This window comes from Perognathus longimembris, chromosome 23, assembly GCF_023159225.1.
Source record: "Perognathus longimembris pacificus isolate PPM17 chromosome 23, ASM2315922v1, whole genome shotgun sequence".
Taxonomy (NCBI): Eukaryota; Metazoa; Chordata; class Mammalia; order Rodentia; family Heteromyidae; genus Perognathus; species Perognathus longimembris.
Genome location: NC_063183.1, coordinates 28799051 through 28819345, shown reverse-complemented (window position 1 = coordinate 28819345; position 20295 = coordinate 28799051). Strand labels below are relative to the sequence as shown.

Genomic DNA, 20295 nt, shown 5'->3' with positions numbered 1-20295 from the left:
TTCTCTTAGCATGGGAATGTAATTACTGTTTCTGTGTTTAAGAAAAATAAACCTGCTTGTTAAAAAAAATCCCCGTAGTCTCTGGATGCACTCTCGAGAGGTTTCATCTTATCTTTTCTGGCAAGCAGCTAGAGTAGAAGATTATGTATCCTTATACCCATCCAAGCTGGACTTAAGTTGATTGGGAATCAGGAACTTGGACTCTCTTGTGTTTTGTTTTTGTTGTTAATTTTTACTTTCCTGATGCAGTTTTTCAATAATCAAAATAGTCTTTGGCTATTTCCTCCTAACACCAATTGTTAGTGTGTGCTCCATGAAACTCCCCAAAGTATGTTTTTTTCTTCATAGCTGTGGTCTTTTCTTCCTAGCGGCACCCTGATCTGTAGAGATCTTATAGTGAAAAGTGTGAGTGTGGAGCTCAATTCTTGCAACTCCCTTTAAAGGTTGCTTTTTTTAAAGCAGCACTGGAGTCTGAACACGCCCTTACGTCGCTCCATCTCTGTCTTGTTGGCACAGCACTCCTGTTAAGAGCTTTCTGCACTGTGTGTCAGTGATGGGGGGGGGAGAATGGGATACCCAACAATGGCGACATGTGCTCACTGGGGGACTTGAAGGATAACCACTCTCGCAGGACTACCCTTCATTGTAGGCTTACACCCAAGGGAGGTGCATCTCTGCTCTGGGGCGTCACATGTCTGAAGCTATATCTTATCCTCGTCATTGTTGTGATGACAAACCTAAAGCTTGAAAATAGCTGGACAAAATGAAAGGGTAAAAAAAATGACTCTTTTAAAAGCCTTGTTGCCCAATTAAATATATTTACTAAAATGTCACTAGACATTTGCTTCAGTTCTGCTTCATCTATAGATTATCTATCTATAAGTTATATAGATCCTATAATCTATCTATAGATTCAATATCAGTAGATTATAGATCTGCTCTATCTATAGATTAGATGCTCTATCTATAGATTATCTCAATCCTAAGAAGAATCAATGAGATAGGAAAGATAATTACCCTGGAAAAAATTGAATCTTGAAAAGATTGTCACCTTGGAGTCCAGAACCAGGAAGTAAATGTCAAAAGCAAGTTTGAACTCATTTTTCTAACCTAAATATCCATGTTCTTTCTCTATTTCTCTCCCCTATTTCCAGATTCTTCCTATTCCTATCTAGCCCTATGTGGATTATCAGTGTGATGATATTCAACACTTTCATTTATAACTTCTATAGCAAATCAGTATTTAAAAAAACAAAAACAAAGCTTTAGGTAGCTACAGGAAGCAGTGAGTGACAGGGCTTTTATTTTCAGAGGCGGGAGTTAGGAGAAGTGCTCTCGGCAGCATCAGATAATGAGTTACGGGAAGTGATAACTCAGCCTACAGCTGGACACTCAGTGCTGGCCAGTGAATCAGCAGTGAGTCCTCCCAGCCTGGGTCATAGGGGAGCCGCTCCTCCAGCTGAGGCCCCGCCCTGCCCCGTCCTCTGAGAAGAGCCATGCCCTCAGCATCGTGGAGGATGAAAGCTCACAGGAACTTCGGTTATCATGCATCTGTTTCACATTCCTTTAGGAAGAGAGTATTTCAGACTTTCCTCCCCAATGCTTAAGAGAAAGAGCCATTAACTGTCCGGCTAGTTTGGATGACAAGTTTGCAAAATCTACCTCTTGGGTAACATTTTTGCCTTTTTACACTGCTTGAACTTTTGTTTAGGACTTTGAAAATCGTATGGAAACGCAAGAGAGAGGGATATAATTCTTCAGAAAAAAATGGCAGATGTGTGGACAGGGTCATCTTGGTTGATGACAACACAGGAGTATGCTTCTTGGGCTAGGGTCGGGGGTCCTTGAGAAGGGACCTAAGTGATTACTTTTTCTTAAATAACTATTTATTAGGGAAAATTGACTTCTTCCCCCCAACCTTGTTTGGGCTCTCGGGGTCACGCCTGGTCCTATATGTGTATGAGCCATTTAGTTCCTCGTGAGCCTGAGAAGACATGCTGTCACATCTCATCCATAGGAAACTGCTGCTCACACCAATGGAACAGGAAGCACTTGCACAATTGCACCGCCATCACCACCAGGAATTGGATACTAAGTAGATAGAACTGAGGTTAAAGACAAATGTTTTATTCAACGTAGAAATTAGAAATGACAATTATGAAAGTTGATATTGCAAAGCAGAGCATAGGAAAGTTTCCCACTTCCCCCCCCCACTTTAAAGGTCTTTTGTATTTCTGATTTTTATTCTTTTACTGTGATTATTATATAATTTAATGCTTGTTTTCGTACCTTTATGAAGGTATCGATCTAGAACAAATGGTACACATCTGTAATGTATGATTTAACATGCAAGACATTTCAAATAAGGAGGATGACTGTAGCACCCCTAGACTTTTACATTTCATTTTCTAAAGTGGCACAGCAAGTTGTTGTAGAGAAGCTCCACCATAAGGCAGGCTCTAGCCAGGGAGAGCAGAGATAGGAGTGGAGAGACCAATGAGAAGGGAGAGACAGACGGTAGTGTGAGAGAAATCACAGTGGGAAGAGGAAGGAGTGGTGTATTTGAGAGGCCAGAGGTTAGTGACTAGAAAGATGAGAGGCGAGAGAGAGAATCTCTCATCTGTCTCCCCCTCCTCTGGACCTCTCACAACTCTCTCTCTCTGGCTCTGGACTACTTTCTGACCTATCATCTCTTTCTAGGTCTCTGCTGCATGTTTCCTGTCTTTCCCCAGACCTCTCCTCAAAAGAGAGGAGAGCTCAAGAGAGAAAGGTGAGGAGAGGTCTGTATATGTGTATATATGTATTTAGACACATATACATATATGTATGTACACATATATACGTGTAAGGTCCAGAGAGAAAGACACATGGGAGATGAGGGGTCTAAAGAGGGAGATGTGAGGAGAAAGAGATAATAGTCCTGAGAGAAACAGAGAGGAAGGGAGGGGTTCAGAGCGCTTAAGAGGTCTTAGGGAGAGATGAAAGATCCAGAGAGCAAGAGGGAAGATAGTATATATGGATATGTGTGTATGCACACATATATGTATATATGGGGGGTCTCAAGAGTGACGGAGATGCTAGGTCCAAAGAGTGTGTGTATGTGTATGAGAGAGAGAGAGAATAGTGGAGAAAGATAGTGGTGCTGAAAGAGAGACAGACAGACAGACAGACCCAGAGAGGAGGTGCAAGAGAGAGGAGTGATCCCAAGAGAGAAAGATGAGTTTGAGAGAAAGAGGAAAGGGAGAGAGACAAAGAGGGATGAATGATCCAGAGAGCAAGAGAGAGGAGAGAGGAGAGGGATGAGTGGTCCCAACAGTGATAGACACGGAGAGCTGGAGAGAGATGGGAGGTCCAGAGAGAGGTGAGAGGTCTAGACCGAAAGGTGAGAAGTCCAGAGAGAAACTGACACAAGATAAAAAGTCCAGAGAAAGATGAGTGGCAGAGATGAGAGGTCTGGGCGGGGGAGTCTAAAGAGCACACACCAAAGAGATGATAGTTGAGAAAGGGAGAGGGAGATGGGAGGAGAAAGAGGAGTGATTCCAATAGAGAAAGCGAGAGAGAGAGAGGGGGGAGAAGGAAATGGTGGTCCTGAGAGACAGAGACCCAGAGAGGGAGGGGTGTGCGTGTGTGTATGAGAGAGAGAGGCAGGAGATAGGTAAGAGCGGGTAGAGGGCTAAAGCTGAGCAGGGGCCAGAGGGCACAGGAATGGAGTCCTTTTTGAAAGATGAAAGGTCTGAGAGGAAGGGGGGGCCATAGAGAGAGGGAGTGGGAGGTTGGAAAGAGAAGGGGAGTGGTGTGTGTAGAGCGAGGTGCAAGGCAAAACACAGGCAAGGAAAGAGGAGGGAGAGCAGAGAGGAACTAGAGAGAGGTGAAGCAGGGGAGAGTGATACCAGTAGAGGAGAGAAAGAGAGGAAGCATGGTGAAAGAAGAGAGAGAAGAGGTGGGGAGGGGGGAGTGCCAGTGAGGAGGAGGGGGGAAGAGGACAAAAAACGCTGAGAATAGGAGAGAGCGGCCTGAGTGGAGGGAGGCTGGAGATGGAAGGAAGACAGGAGGAGGGCAGACAGAGAATGAGGGGGAAGGGAGACAGAACAGGGAGGGGGAAGGGGAAAGAGGGGGGAGGGGGAGAGAAGAGGGGAGGGGGGTGTTGGAAGGCAAGCCCTCTTACCTGCATCCAGTATGGAGAACAGAACCAGGCAGGGACTCCCCTGATGGGAGTCGGGCCTCCAGTTGGTCCCAGATTTCATCTTCCCAGCCCTGGTAGTGGGGGGATGCATTGGGTATGCCCCAGAGCACTGAAGTTCAATGAAGCCAAGATGTCAGGGGGTCCTTAAGGCATTACTGGTTTGTGTCCAAATGGTCTTATGTTAAAAAACATGAGTTCTCCAGGGGCTGGGTGTCAGCTGTGGACACACCCTAACCCACTTTGCTTGATTGGGTATCATGAAATCACTTCATTTCTTTTCAGTCCCTCCTTCCTCCCCCTTCCCTCCCCCCCCCCCCCCACGGCTCCAAGTCACTTGTCATTATTTCCACGTGGGGCTGGCTGAGCGTTAGGAAGCACTCTTACTTAAGAATTTAGATCTGGGAACTTGGCAAGGCCTTCAGCAAAGAGCTGATGAGAAGGTGCCAGGGTGGTCAGCTCTCCAGATAATTTTGAGGCAGCTTGGGCAATTTATGGTAGGGGGGGGCAGAGAACACACTGTATTGGATGCATTTCAGGACTGGGGGAAGGGATGCAGAATGGAGTTTAATTAAAATTCGGATCCCAACTTTGCCTATCTCCTTGCCAAGTCAGCAGCCAGCATTTCTGTTCGTCGTTCTGGTGATTTTGCTGCAATGACATACTTAGTTACCTCAAAAATGCTGGCCAATCTGCCTCACACGTCAGGATGCTGACCAGATGCTCTACCTAGGCCTGCCACTCTGCTGTATTTCGCCTGTGATTTTGGAGATAACTGATGGATCACTGCTGGAGGGGGGCGGGGGGGGAGGCTGGGAAAGGATCTGGGGGTGAAAAGAGCGGATTACAAATGAGAAACCCCGTCAGATCACACAGCTTCACGGACCTTTCCAAACTGCTTGTTTTCTAGGTAGCTGAGTCGAGTTTCTGAGCAGGGGCTCCTCTGCCTTTATCGTGGTCCAGCCATGAAGTTCTTCCTGCTTCGTGTCTGCACGCTGCTCCTGATGGCTTCGCAGCTGAGGGCAGTCAGCTTTCCCGAAGATGAGGAGCCCCTTAACACTGTTGACTACCACTGTAAGTTACCCACAGCAGTGTTTTCTCCTAAAAAGGAAGCATATTCATTTTCACAACCAGGGAGAGATTTTTTTTTGCATGTTAATGTATTCTGCGATCATGTCTTCGTGTTTGAAAACAATGGAGCAGTTTGGTTGCCTTTCTGGCAACCCATGTATCGAGGCAGATATATGGTCTATATATCTCATATACTCTTTGAGCATAAACAAAAGGACCATTATGGTATCTATTTTCAGTATAAAAAGAAAAAGACCATTTGCTGACATTTGCTGCCTTTTATTCATTTATATTCAAGACCTTAAGAGAGGAATTTAGTTAAAACCTTTCTACAACTAGTATATACAGCTAATCAATGCTGTCTATTGATTCTTCAGCTCCATAATCCTGACTGATGGGTTAGCCCATTTTTACTTGCAGATTCAAAGCAATATCCGGTTTTTAGAGGACGCCCTTCAGGCAATGAATCACAGCACAGGCTGGACTTTCAGCTGATGTTGAAAATTCGAGACACACTTTATATTGCTGGCAGGTAATTTTCCTCTCATTGGTTTATTAGATTAAAATTCTTTTCTCTTGTGGTGCTTGCATTAATGTGTCTAGTTCATGAAAAACTAATATGTGATTGTGATCGAGAATTGCAAGTAGCCCAAAATATTCACAGAGAAGAGTCAGTGTTATATACCAAAAACAAAATACAGAGCTAAAAGCCTTCAGCAGTGCTATTTTATTACTGCCATCAAAAAAAAAAAAACCCAAAAACAAAAAACAACCCATATACCATTCTTTCCCTAAAGCAGCAGGGAAAAAAGATCATTCCTTATTCTCTCTTAACTTAGAATTGTTGAAGCAAATATTAGAAATATCTCTATGCTAATACCAACTGGCAGTTTGACTCGGGCTTGGAGAACTTGTGTTTGATTACAGTAGTAGTATAGATATAAAAGCATCTCACTAATGAAAAAGAACTCTGTTAATTTTATTTGGGACAGAGACAATCCAGAGGACCTCCAAACCACAGCAAAGGCAGATATGTGGAACTAAATGAGCAGTAACTTCGCATTTTTATGCATCCAACATGATTTGACTTCTTCCCTTATTTCCACCAGGGATCAAGTTTATACAGTCAACTTAAATGAAATCCCCCAAACAGAAGTCATTCCAAGCAAGGTGAGCCATTAACAATTAGGAAATTTGTTTGCATTTACTTAGGACTTGAGTTATTACTGCTCCCTCCTCCATATATGTTCATCCTGAACTCTGGTTTGCTTAATACAGAAGCTGACATGGAGGTCCAGACAGCAAGATCGAGAAAACTGTGCTATGAAAGGCAAGCATAAAGTGAGTGCAGCAGACAGGACCTCCTAGGGTCTTTGTGTAAGCTACATACCAGGACATCACCATATGTTATGTGTAACCTCAATGTACTTACTCTCTTTAGGATGAATGCCACAACTTTATCAAAGTATTTGTTCCCAGAAACGATGAGATGGTTTTCGTTTGTGGTACCAATGCATTCAATCCTATGTGCAGATATTATAGGGTAAGCGGGTTTTTTTGATCTTGTTTTGTTCTTCGCTGGCCTACTACTCAAGTTCAGCCCTTTCTCTATAATCCAGAAATTTGTTTGATCCCTAATGTTCTAAAAATAAGCAAAGAAGAATTCTTCAATATAATTTCAATATAAATAAAGCAATATTGCGTTCAAACAGGTACAGTGAACAGAAGTGACAAGGTCTATTTATTTTTCTTTTGTAGTTGAATACCTTAGAGTATGATGGGGAAGAAATTAGTGGCCTGGCAAGATGCCCATTTGATGCCAGACAAACCAATGTTGCCCTGTTTGCTGGTAAGAACCTGTGCTGTCATGAATATAAATGATTCATGACACCGAAGGGACAAAATGAATTTAAATGGGGGAGGAATTAAAAAGCTCATAACTTTGTCAGACACAGGTATTTCAAAGGCTAAAATAGTTGAACACATTTTTTTTAAAGAAAAAACAAGAGCCAGGACATATTAATGCATATTATACGTCTTCGGACTTGTGGCTCTGTTGCTAACTAAGCTAGTGACCCCTGAGTAAGTTCCTTAATTTTGGATGTTTATGTCCTTCATCTGTAAAATGAGATAATGTGATAGGACCACTTGGTAGAGGCTGACTGAACGTCAGGTATATACTTATCTGACTAGATAATGGTGGCAGGTGGAAGCTCCGCAAGGGGTCTAACACACTGCTGGATAATTATGGTTATTTTACCCAATTATCACTTTGGTTTCAGATGGGAAACTATATTCTGCCACAGTAGCGGACTTCTTGGCCAGTGATGCTGTTATTTATCGAAGCATGGGGGACGGATCTGCTCTTCGCACCATCAAATATGATTCCAAGTGGATCAAAGGTACCGGGGAAGAGGGCTGGGTGGCACTGTGGGCGGGGTGGCTCTCCAGCGAGCAGCAGCCAAGGCTGACCAGAAGTACCGTGTGCAGTTCTCTGGTGGTTCATCTGCAACAAACACATACTGCTTTCACTGTGGACCGGAGCACTGATAGAGAAGGGGAACCTTGTAGGCATGTCAGGAAGAGGAAGTTCATCAAGGAACCCCCAAAACAGAAGCCTAGAGAGCACTCTTGTCTCGTGTGCCGGTTTGTCTGACTGCAAATGCGGAGAGCGGACTCGCCCACCCCCATCTGCCCACCTTGTTAAGTTACACTGAGAATCCTCCGTGAGGCCACAACTGCAGAGTCATTTGCTTCTTGAGATTCTAGCAAAGTTGTGGGTTTTTCTTTTTTCATTCTCAGGGTAATAAGTTTTCTTCCCTAGTTAAGTAGGTTAATGAATAAGTCTGTTGAAACAAAGCTCTTTGCTGCAGTGTAGTTCCCTGTAGGCCTTTTTACAGTCCATTAGCTGACTTTAAAGACACTTACAGGCCCCTGAAGCTGGAACACACCCATATTGGGGCTCCTCGAAATCAGTGCCTTGATGTGACTCTCCAACATCTGTCCGTAATCCCTAGCAGTAGAGATCCTATCCTAAATTATCCTTTGAGGACCAGTTTGTTTGCGTTTTTTCTTTCAGAGCCACACTTCCTTCATGCCATAGAATATGGAAACTATGTCTATTTCTTCTTTCGTGAAATTGCAGTGGAACACAACAACTTAGGCAAGGCGAGTATGCGGAGTGGGTTCGTATTGGGAGTTGAGGCCAGTTTGGTGAGCGGGACAGAATGGTTTCCAGCGTCCTGGTTACAACGCATGGAAGGCTGAATTCAGAGATCGGGGTGCTGGGAAACACCGGAACGATGACTAAATTGGGGACAGCAACTCTTAGGCCTTCAGAAAGTTACATTTTTTTTAAATATCACCATCGACAGTGCTCTCCACATAACCTCTGAACTATGGAGGCTTTGTCTACTCTTCAGAAATCCATTGATAGGCTAGTCTTTTACCTCGTCAAAAGGCAGGACTGAAAAACTAAGGGATCCTGTTTAATCCAGAAAGTGATCTTAAATGATTTCAGTTTCTCCCGAGGTTAAAGACCACTTTTTATTTTTCTTCTTGAGATAGAGCCTGGGTGATTAGCATCCACTCTTAAGATACGCCTCTGTGTCCCAGCTGCTGGAATTAAAGGCGTAACCCATCACATCGCCCTGACGTTGGTTGTGCATCTCATGAGCAATGGGATGTGTTGCTCACAGGTATATCTCGTTTGCCTTCTTCCTGCACAGATGCCCCAGGAGAGGATGGCTACATTTTTTTTTTTGAACCAAATATCCTGAGCATTTCTAGTCTCTCATCACTTAAATATCAGCACTTGGTTCCTAGTCCTTTCCCTCCTCCTGATAAGCCACCGTTCTCTTTTGTTCCTGGACAGGCTGTATATTCCCGTGTGGCACGCATATGTAAGAATGACATGGGTGGCTCCCAGCGGGTCCTGGAGAAACACTGGACTTCGTTTCTGAAGGCTCGGCTTAACTGTTCCGTCCCGGGCGATTCTTTCTTCTACTTTGATGTGCTGCAGTCGATAACAGACATCATCCAGATCAACGGTGTCCCCACTGTGGTCGGGGTGTTCACCACGCAGCTCAACAGGTAAGAACGCGTCCTTGAGGCTGCTAAAGAGGCTGTGTGCTCCCTTGCAGGGAACGGGGCCACTGGCCTGCTATCCCGCTTCTTCCTCATCATTCTCGCGCTTCTAAATTTGTTCAGCATTCCTGGTTCTGCAGTCTGTGCGTTTAGCATGGAAGACATTGAGAAGGTATTCAAAGGACGGTTTAAAGAACAGAAAACTCCAGATTCTGTTTGGACAGCAGTCCCTGAAGACAAAGTCCCAAAGCCAAGGTAAAGAAAACCCATTGAAAAGGATTTTTGTCTTGAACAAAACCTCCCCCTGTGGTCATTGGAAGCATCCATCCATCTTCAGAGAGCAGCTGGGCCAACTTCCCGGTCCAGGAAGGGGTTCCTGTGTAGCATCTCAGATACAGCCCGTCACCAGCCCCCTGCAGTCTGCTAGCACCCTGTGCTTGCCAGTGTGGAATTCAGAGAACTAGCATGGCTCCTGTGTTTTTGTTGACTCTCCTTCCTCTCAAAGTGTGTACTTAACTCCTTAGATACAATTTGGGGGGTCTGGGGGGGGGGGGGTGAGCAGTAAGAAAACACTTTTTCTTTCAGGCCTGGCTGCTGTGCAAAACATGGCCTTGCTGAAGCGTATAAAACCTCCATCGACTTCCCGGATGAAACCTTAGCATTCATCAAATCCCACCCCCTCATGGACTCTGCGGTCCCCCCCATTGCCGACGAGCCCTGGTTCACAAAGACCCGAGTCAGGTGGGATGGTGGCGGGGGGGGGGGGGGGGGACGCGGTGGCCAGCTCCCGTCCTGTGCTCTCTTGCGGTTGTCGTTCCAGTCTGACTCCCCCGCCACCCTCTCGCAGGTACAGATTGACAGCCATCGCCGTGGACCGCTCCGCAGGGCCCCACCAGAACTACACAGTCATCTTCGTTGGCTCTGAAGCTGGCATTGTACTTAAAGTTTTGGCAAAGACCAGTCCTTTCTCTTTGAATGACAGCGTGTTACTGGAAGAAATTGAAGCTTACAACCAAGCAAAGTAGGTGTATTGTAGGAGATAGCGCTTCAGCACACTGCTCAGAAATTTCTGGTGTCTATCCCAATTCAATCTACTCGCTTCCTCTCAGCCCTTTAAATTAGTGGTTTGGGTTTGGTTTTGTTTAGGTTTTTTTCTTCATGTCTTTTGGGTTCCTGGAGCCAGTGCACTAGTGTACAGAGGGGTGAATAATAGTTGATGAATGTGAAAATAATTCAGTCCTCATTTTTCACTTGTGGAAATGAGAACATTTTAATTTTAGCCCTACCCCTTTTGTCTTCCCGGTATATTTCAGGATGCTTCCTATGCACATATTTATTAGTATTTATAGTTTACTGGGTTCTTCAAACCAGAATGTAAGAAATGATTTGAGCAATTGAAACAAGATATAGGTAACAGAATTAGAGCCAAGAAAACCCTGGTAAACATTTAACATGCGATGATTCAAATGTGTACAAACATCACTAGATTCGCCCACGCCCTTCACAAATGTAATCTTCGAAAACCCTTTGCCCCCCCCCCCGAAATTTAACCATCCATACAAATCACATGATTATTATTCCTCAAACTATGTGCCTGTTTGGCTCGCTAGTATCAAGTACACTAAAATTTCCCCAATCACTGCAAAGCCAAGCCGTCCTTGCTTATTAGTCCATGCGGCTTCCGACCCACTAGATGTATGTCTTCAATAATCTATCCCATCCAATAGGTGCAGTGCAGAGAATGAGGAAGAGAAGAAGGTCATCTCGTTACAGCTGGATAAAGACCACCATGCTTTGTATGTGGCATTCTCCAGCTGTGTGGTCCGCATTCCCCTCAGCCGCTGTGAGCGGTACGGATCGTGTAAGAAGTAAGCGCACGTTTGTGAACTTACGCTGGGTCCTGGGCCTTCGTGGATGAGGAAACTCCAGCCATGCTGTGCTTACCGTTCTACAGGTCGTGCATTGCCTCTCGTGACCCGTACTGTGGCTGGTTAAGCCAGGGGACCTGTGGGAGAGTAACTGCAGAGGTGCCGTAAGTAGGCTTTGTCGTGTTCATGATGAACTGTCTCCTCTCCAGGGTCTCTAAAGCTCTACGCTTAAGAAACTTTCCTTCTTTCTTTCTTCCCTCACTTTTTGGAATGAGAACAAAGTAAAAAAATTAAAAAAAAAAAAACCACCTGAAATGTGAGAAGGAAGGGAACTTACTGACATAATGATTCTTAAGAGAAATGGATATATGGGGGGGGGGGGGAATTCCTTTTATCTCTATAACCATCCCAGTGACATTTTTCAATGCATTTTGAGCTAGTCGTGCGTGTTGAAATGTCGATTTGCGCTTTCTGCCCATCCTGACTAATCAGTCTGTCTTCTTGGTTCTGCTCTGGTGGTCACTTGGGTCCCTATGAAGGCTGCTAACCGAAGACTTCTTTGCTTTCCATAACCACAGTGCTGGAGAGTATGAACAAGACACAGAATACGGCAACACGGCCCATCTAGGGGACTGCCATGGTAAGACAAACCTTCTCCCGAGACACCTCTTTTGGACCACCTCTGCACGTGAACATTATTTTACACTCAGCCTTGGGAAGGACCCGGGACGCACACCACCTAGCATTTAACTTTAAAACTTCGCAAAAGCTGAGCTGTTTGGTCATGGGGGATACAAAAGAAAATAATCTTTACTTTTTTTTTTTTTTCCTTTTCCTCACCGTTTACAATTTCATAGGAAAAACAAAAATCTGGAGAAAAGTAGTCTAACCAGTAGGTTAATCTTTTTAATTTGTAGTCTTTTCTTTTAACTTTTTTAAGTTACTTGGAATTCATAAATTTTTTGCTTTCTTTTTGGTTACTTTTCACTGATTCCTTGTTCCTTTAATTCTTTTAGAAATTTTGCCTACTTCAACTACACCAGATTACAAAATATTTGGCGGTCCAACATCTGGTTAGTTTTGTCTCATGTTTTTGAATTAACCACCTTTGCTTTCCTTGAGTTCAACATTTTCAACCCCTTTTCCCCCTCCCTTTTGCGCAGTTTGGCAGCCCTTCATTTTTCTGCTTTGACTCATAACCCCACTGATGATGGTACCCAAAGACTTATTCTAATTCAACACTTCACCCCTGTGTAGCATGTTAACAGTTCATCATTGAGCAAGGCACATCCGTTTCAGAAAAAGCCAACAGGTTCACATGAACTGCATTCCAGCTGCACGCCCGCCCACCCACCCACCCACCCACCCAAGCTTTCTCTCTCTCTCTCACCCTTTGCATCGTGAATGTTTCCTCTGGTCATCTATATGGAATGGATGGCGGACTTCCATAATTTTCCCCTTCTCTCCTCACCTTTCCTAAGACCCAGTAAACAAATACACATTTCCCTGAAAATGTGTATTTATGAGTGTTAAGGATTGTTTTGCGGTGATCCTGGGACGCTGAATGTCAGTCTCAGGAGCTTCAGCTGGATGAAGCTGAGTTTGGTGTGTTAAGATGGTCAGTGGTTCTCTGTGCTTCTCCATCTGTATTTGCTCGGGCGCATTCATCTGCGACGACTACCCCAGTAAGAACTGGGATCTAAGGTTTCAGCCTCAAAGCTGAATGTACTTACCTTTGGAGGGAAATTGACTTGGTCAGGAATAGCCATCTAAAAAAGTTAAGTAACTCTCGAATCCGGTTGCTGCTTCTGGGGTTCAGAGTAGTTCTCTTCCTCGAGGGGAGGGAGAAGGATGGAAGATCTTGTGTATCTAAACATCCTTGCTTTTGTTTGCATTACTGCTTATTCTTTGGTAGAAACTCCCTAGGTATTTTGGAGACTATAAGCTGTGATCTCTGCTATAGAGACAGGCCCTTAGTGGATAGGAGGCCCATGGTCAGGCAGAACAGGTTTATCTGTATCAAGTGTTTACTAAGACATAAATAGGTATTGATAGATGAAATCAAATGGTAGCTTCCCCAGTGAAGGAAATAAATGTCCAATCACCTATAAAAGTGCCTTCTTTGTAAAATATACATAAAAAGAACTTACCAGAGGATGAGTAGCAAAATAACGCAGCTTCCCTGGGAATATCTTCCATTTTGCAGTCTGCTTATCATGTCTTCAGTGAGTTCTCATACTTCCCTTGCAAGAAAAGGCTATGGTGTAGGCTCTTCAGGTATATTTTGATGAAGTCCTAGATAGAACAAGCTTTCTTACCATATTTATTTAAACTTAAAAATGCAACAGACCAATCAGAAAAGTTTTCTGATGCTACCCATGTTAATGAACATCTGTTTGCCACCACAGACATGGAGGTATCTTCATCTTCTATAACCACAGTGGCAAGTATCCCAGAAATCACATCTAAAGTGATTGATACCTGGAGACCTAAACTGACGAGTTCCCGGAAATTTGTAGTTCAAGATGACCCAATCACTTCTGATTTTACTGATTCTTTATCGGGTATCCCAAAGGGTAAGGCCTCATCAGGGAACTCATCTCTTAACTGTGTGGAAACCTGATTCCTAGTATCTCAGGGAGTGTGCAGTTTCAAGTGGTGAATCTTAAGGGAGCTGCCACCGCCACACTTCTTCCAAGCCTCTGGCTGGAGTGACTTCGGTTTTCTACTGTTAAGTCTGAGTACATTCCTTAAAGGAGGAAAGGCATGGAATGCCACTCAGACAATCTAATCTGTGTTGATTTCTCTCTGAAGAAGCTGAGAACCTGTTGGTATCAAGGAATGTTGAGGATCACCTCAACATAAAAAAAAGAACACTCATGAATGGCAGATACCCTGATAACAAATATTTTTACCTAAGAGAGCCTTTCCCAGCCTCTTGGTTAGCTTTAATCCAAAATGCAATATGCAGTGGACATTTGAGGTACAAAGTTGCTTGAATGCCACAAGCAATAATGCAGAACAGACACTGCCTCTATCATGGGCAAAAAGTGATGGTTATGGACAGTTATAAAACAGCTGTATGTTGAGCTACCTTATTAGATATAGTACTTTACAAAAGAAAAAAAAATCTATTCCTCAGCGCCTACTACTAAACTGTGGTATCCGGTTTCCAATCAGTTTTTATGTCAATCAATGCCTTGTCATTTATGATTTACATCTGTTGATTTTTGGTCTTATATCTTTTTACTATAAAACATTTTATAACCATTTTTCTTTCTGATTTGTTTTCTTCAAGTATATCACTTCTATTTTTTTCTTTCTTTGTCTTTCACAATGCCACTAAATTCCATAACCATGATCATTTATTTAAAATGACTAATATTCAAAGCCCTTAGTACTGACCTAAAGCTATGTAGAGTTGTCAAAACCCTTTAGCTCACTTATTCTGGGATAGGTGTGTGTATAGCATGTAATAGACTTAGATACCTCTTAAACTAACATTTCTTTGAATGACTGTTAGATGTCTGTGGTTGCATTAAAAATTCCAATATTTACAAACTAATTTACTCGTCTCCTCCAGGTCTAATTTAAATAGCTCTCAACTACCTCCAGATAACGTAATGGTATTACTTATCTAATTCATAAAATATTGCCTTATATTGTTTCCTTATACTGGGTTTCTTCTATAGCAGGTAATTCAAGAATGCTTTGCCCTGAAATGGAATGGAAAACAAATCAGCACAAGCATGTACTTGTGCCTCACAATGACCAAGCAGATGCTTTTAGTTTATGATCAAATCCTGTGTTCTTATACTAGTTAAGTTAGCATAATTCTCCTAGCATAATGTATGTTTATGCTAATTTGTGCATTTTTCCTAATCCCAGCAGCTGCTCTTTAATCCTGATTTATGAATGAGGAGAAAATCATGAGATAAAGCATTTCAAGGGATTGAAACTAGTTATTGGGAACGTACAGACCGTTTAACTAATTTTTTAGGTGAAAACAAGATATCTAACAACTACTTATGAGAGATGATGGGGTAAAGGACAGAAAAAAATATAGATCAGTGGGAGATAGAGTTATGCAGCAATCATATGTCTCTGGAGAACCTACTGTGATGAAAGAAAAATCTCAGTAGTGTGTACTCGACCCTGCAAGCTAGGCACCAGGGCCGTGTGAGGGGAGGGTCAGTCCAGTGGAAGCACCTCATTCAGACTTCCCTTGTGTGTCTATTGCAGGTGTCCGATGGGAAGTCCAATCTGGAGAATCCAACCAGATGGTCCACATGAATGTCCTCATCACCTGCGTCTTTGCCGCTTTCGTTTTGGGCGCGTTCATTGCAGGTGTGGCGGTATACTGCTACCGTGATATGTTTGTTCGGAAGAACAGAAAGATACATAAAGATGCAGAGTCTGCACAGTCGTGCACAGACTCAAGTGGAAGTTTTGCCAAACTGAATGGTCTCTTTGACAGCCCAGTCAAGGAATATCAACAGAATATTGATTCTCCTAAACTCTACAGCAACCTACTAACCAGTCGGAAGGAGCTACCCCCCAATGGGGATACAAAGTCCATGGCAATGGACCATCGAGGCCAACCTCCAGAGCTGGCTGCTCTGCCTACGCCCGAGTCCACACCTGTGCTGCACCAGAAGCCACTCCAGTCTGTGAAGAGCCACTCAGACAAGACCCATGGCCACGGAGCTTCACGGAAGGAAACCTCTCAGTTTTTTCCTTCTAGTCCTCCACCCCATTCCCCACTAAGTCATGGGCATATCCCTAGTGCCATTGTTCTTCCAAATGCTACCCATGACTATAACACATCTTTCTCAAACTCCAATGCGCACAAAGCTGAAAAGAAGCTTCAAAACATTGATCATCCTCTTACCAAGTCAGCCAGTAAGAGGGACCACCGGCGTTCTGTGGATTCCAGGAATACCCTCAATGACCTCCTCAAGCATCTAAATGACCCAAACAGCAACCCCAAAGCCATCATGGGAGACATCCAAATGGCTCACCAGGCCCTAATGCTGGATCCCGTGGGACCAGTGTCGGAGGTCCCGCCAAAGGTCCCGAACCGGGAGGCGTCACTCTACTCCCCTCCTTCAACGCTGCCCAGAAATAGTCCAACTAAGCGAGTAGATGTCCCCACTACTCCTGGGGTCCCAATGACTTCCCTGGAAAGACAAAGGGGTTATCACAAAAGTTCCTCACAGCGACACTCTATCTCTGCTATGCCTAAAAACTTAAATTCACCAAACGGTGTTTTGTTATCCAGACAACCTAGTATGAACCATGGAGGTTATATGCCCACCCCCACAGGGGCGAAGGTAGACTATATTCAGGGGACACCAGTGAGTGTCCATCTGCAGCCTTCCCTCTCCAGACAGAGCAGCTATACCAGTAATGGCACGCTTCCCAGGACGGGACTAAAGAGGACACCGTCCTTAAAACCTGATGTGCCACCAAAGCCTTCCTTTGTTCCTCAAACCACATCAGTCAGACCACTGAACAAATACACTTACTAGGTCTCAAGTGTGCTATTCCTGCGTGGCTTTATCCTGTCCTGTTGTTGAGAGGATGATGTTGTAAGGGTACCTTAACACAAGAGACTTGCTCGTATTTTAAGAGAACCAAGTGGCCAAAGAGACGCTTTTAACTTTGGCAACATCAGAACTTGCCACATGTAGCTATTGCAGCAAAGCTTCTGTGTACTTAACTGCAGACAAAGGAAGGTGCTGGTAATTCCATTTCTGTTGTTGGAAGCAAAAGTGGTATGTAGCTCCCCAGGGCTACCTTCACCAGTATAAAAGAGCTGAGACAGTACTCAGAAGAATCTGTGAACAAATACTTGAAAATGGGTTCAATTTAGACTGCCATTATGTGTGGTCTTCCCATTAAATGTGAACATTTTAATATGTATGCATTCACCTTGCCTCTTGCACAAATGTCAAAAACAAAAAAAAGTTGTCCCGAAAAAAGAACTTGTATATTACCAAGCAGTTTGCTAAAAAAAAAAAAAAAAAAAAAAAAAATCAGTCTTTTGACCCCAAACTGTAGCATTTTTTTTCATGGGTGGCATTTTTTCATGCCACCGACAAACTGTGTTGCCAGTCTGAGTGTGTGTGTGTGTGTGTGTGTGTGTGTGTGTGTGTGTGTGTGTGTGTGTGCTTGAGAGAAAGCAAGAAAGATGCGTACCCACTAGGATTTGTTTAGGTGCTCACTGCGTCTTTTTGTGCTATGGAGTTGTTTACATTGAGCATGACTGAACAAAACACTAACTTCATCCTACATCAGTCCTTGGGTTCAGCTCTGAGAGAGGAATACAATCAAAGATCCCTGAACACACAAAATTATATACTCACCTGGTGTGGTACACAATGCCAGAATGTAAGAGTTCCAAGTCTTTTTTGTGCTGCTATTCATTTCAGACTTTGATTCCAGTCTTGCCTCAGCTTATGGAGCTAGAGATGGTAAGAGGTATCCTTGATTTAGCCATCAGTATTCAGTAGTCCACTGTGAATCAAAGCCTGAATTACACTACTTAAACTTGGACACACTACTAAAGAGTTGATTTAGATTGTGTTGAGTTTTTATCCCCTCCCCAATATGGTAAAAAAAAAAATTTCCTCCTGTAACTCCTCCTATTCCCCAAAGCAAGTCAAAAGAAAGACATAGGAAAGGAATGATGATTGGCTTAGCAGGAGCTGTGTGTGGTACAGTCTCTCAGTGGTACAGTCATGTTGTCTATGTTGTGTTATGTGAGAATTGTCTAAGTCATGCAGGTAATGACAATATACTGTAAATACCACGTGTGAGTTTACCTGAATCTGTGCATTTTGTGCCTTATTCACGAGGATGATAGAATTACTACAATGTCAAGTGTGTTCAGTATAGCACATCACTTACTGAGTGCCAGTTGTCAATGTTTCTTCAACCAGCACCTGAAAAGACTTTTAAAAAAAGAAATCATAAAAGCAACCTAAAACAGTGAATTGTTAAGCAATCCACTCGAATAGCAGCATTACATCTTTTGCCATGATAACAAAAGAAAACATTCCACTCCCGCTTTCCTAAGGATGAAACGGTGACCATGTGGAGTCAGATGGGGTTTCCCAGAGAACACACATCACCTGTGGAAAGCACGGAGACTCATGTCCACACAGTTTGGCAGGACCCTCGTACAGTAGTAGTTAAAAATGCGGCCCAGAGCCCAACTGTCTGTTGAACCTAAGCTAAAGGTACCACCGCTAAGGAAGGCTCCTGGTCTGTCATACAAATAAGTTCGGCTGATTTCTTGTGATAATGCTGATGGGGTTATCTTATTTGGGGGAGGATGGGATGCGAAAAACCAGATCCTTTTTATACAGAAGATAGGATATTGCTAAGAGTTGTTCTTTTCCTTTGAGAACATTATTTTACAAAGAACATGACTTCCGTGATCTCTGGAAGCTCATCTGTTCTTGAAACACTTCAGCTTTGCGACTAAAATATTACAGATTAATAATAAATTAAACCAACCAATGATAAACACTACTCAGTCCACCACCGACAAATGTGTTTGAATTTACCTTACCAATATTAATCCCAGCGTGGTAACTCTGTGTGACCCCAGATAACATTGTGCTGCCTTGTAATCTGTAATGTGAGTTCTATCAGTATTTATGTTGAAACTTCTAACATTGACTCTAGTCTCTATTCTGTTAATTTAATTTTTAAAATGCTTTATCCATTTGTGCAAAGGTAAACACAGATTGTATCTTTTTTAATGGTACGGCATTAAAAAGTAACCCTCAAGTGAAGTGGCTCTATACTGTTTTATAGAGTACTTTAACATGTATAGAGATCTTGTAAACTTGTATTGTGGATGTGTAAATAATATGTACTTTGGGTTTTTAACACCGCATGTAAAGTCAAAATAAAATATACAATCATTATATCTTGGCCTCTTGATATTAAAGAGGTTTACAGAGCATCATATTTTTAAGTCAGTCAACACCAGTAAAAATTCTCTAAAACGTCAAACTATTCTTACCTGGAATATCTGCGAGGTGGTTATGGTCACACTACCATTTTCTTGTTGGCAGGCTGAGACTGAAAGTCAGAACCTCCAAAGTAAAAGAAACTATTTTTAAAGTCAGCTGAGCCAAAGCACGACATTAAGAATCAAATGCATTAGCGGCTCACGTTGTGGGCCACAACAAATACTTTGAAAGTTCATGCTGAGTATTCTCACATGAAATTTTAAACATAGTTTTAGTTCAAAACTAAAACTGATACGCAGGATTCGTGCAATTGTGGGGGGGGGGGGTGCGTGGAATTTTCCATATCTATTACTTTCATTCAGTGGATTGCCCAGTCCTTCCCTTGGCTTGGAATGTTGGTGGTGGCTCTCATGTCCTTTGTGGCTGGGCACAATGCAGCGCCTCAAGGAAATGTCAGTGGCTGTAGTAATGCCTGTCTTCTTGCTTCTATATGCGTCTCCTGCCCAAAACCACCTGCAGCTCCTCTATCTTCACATCATCTCCTGATCCTCAACAGCACATCTGCACACACTGCCCTGTTCCCGTCTAGGAGCTTATTCTCACTCCCAGTGTGGTCTCACTAGGGTTGCTGCATTTCACGGCCATTTCCGTCGCGAGGTCCCTTTTTTATGCCTGTTATGGCATGTTCCAGTCTGGAGAGGCGGGGACAAATTTGCAAGGACCCTTAGGCAACATAAATGGACTGGTGGAACACCTGTCTGTCTCTCGTCATAGCAACCAGCACCAGAGATGTGCATGGTACCAGGCAGAAAACATGCTACAAGGCATCACTGGAAGAAAGCTAGGTAAGCCTCACCCCATGTGCTGCCGGCGTTAAGGGGTGAAGGTGTCTTCCACCTCACCGTGTAACCCTTACAGATTTGGACAAATGGATCAAGCCATAATTAAGTGCATCTTCAATCTGTTTCTTCCTAGGATTTTTTTTCTACATTATATATCTTTCATGTATATTGAATCTTTCTATTTGCCTTTTTTTGTTTTTTTTTTGGTACTGGGGATCGAACCCAGGACGTTGCACTTGCTAGGCAAGCGCTTTGCCACC

The 20295-nt window shown here is 43.3% G+C and overlaps 1 protein-coding gene across 9 annotated transcripts; it reads left to right on the top strand.

Moving 5' to 3' along the window:
* The first annotated feature begins 2674 nt into the window (after positions 1–2674).
* Positions 2675–17344, top strand: Sema6d (semaphorin 6D). 9 transcript variants are annotated; one of them, XM_048332333.1, is made up of 19 exons: positions 2675–2770; positions 5091–5254; positions 5672–5783; positions 6361–6421; positions 6530–6592; positions 6693–6794; positions 7010–7100; positions 7534–7653; positions 8331–8419; positions 9126–9343; positions 9461–9592; positions 9923–10078; positions 10185–10358; positions 11065–11205; positions 11292–11369; positions 11784–11845; positions 12222–12278; positions 13614–13781; positions 15448–17344. In XM_048332333.1, the coding sequence occupies exons 2-19, from the start codon at positions 5146–5148 to the stop codon at positions 16734–16736; spliced, it is 3222 nt and encodes a 1073-aa protein (XP_048188290.1). In that variant the 5' UTR covers positions 2675–2770; positions 5091–5145; the 3' UTR covers positions 16737–17344. The 9 variants fall into 9 exon arrangements, with proteins under 9 accessions (XP_048188290.1, XP_048188291.1, XP_048188288.1 ...); XM_048332334.1 differs by having other exon boundaries at positions 2738–2780; XM_048332331.1 differs by lacking the exon at positions 2675–2770 and having other exon boundaries at positions 4538–5254.
* Positions 17345–20295: the final 2951 nt, after the last annotated feature.

Bases quoted from the DNA above. Each gene is read 5' to 3' on its own strand.
- Sema6d (XM_048332338.1), top strand. From the start codon at position 5,146: ATGAAGTTCTTCCTGCTTCGTGTCTGCACGCTGCTCCTGATGGCTTCG. The intron at 7,654-8,330 runs GTACCGGGGAAG...TTTTTCTTTCAG, and splicing joins TGATTCCAAGTGGATCAAAG to AGCCACACTTCCTTCATGCC. The intron at 9,593-9,922 runs GTAAAGAAAACC...TTTTTCTTTCAG, and splicing joins GACAAAGTCCCAAAGCCAAG to GCCTGGCTGCTGTGCAAAAC.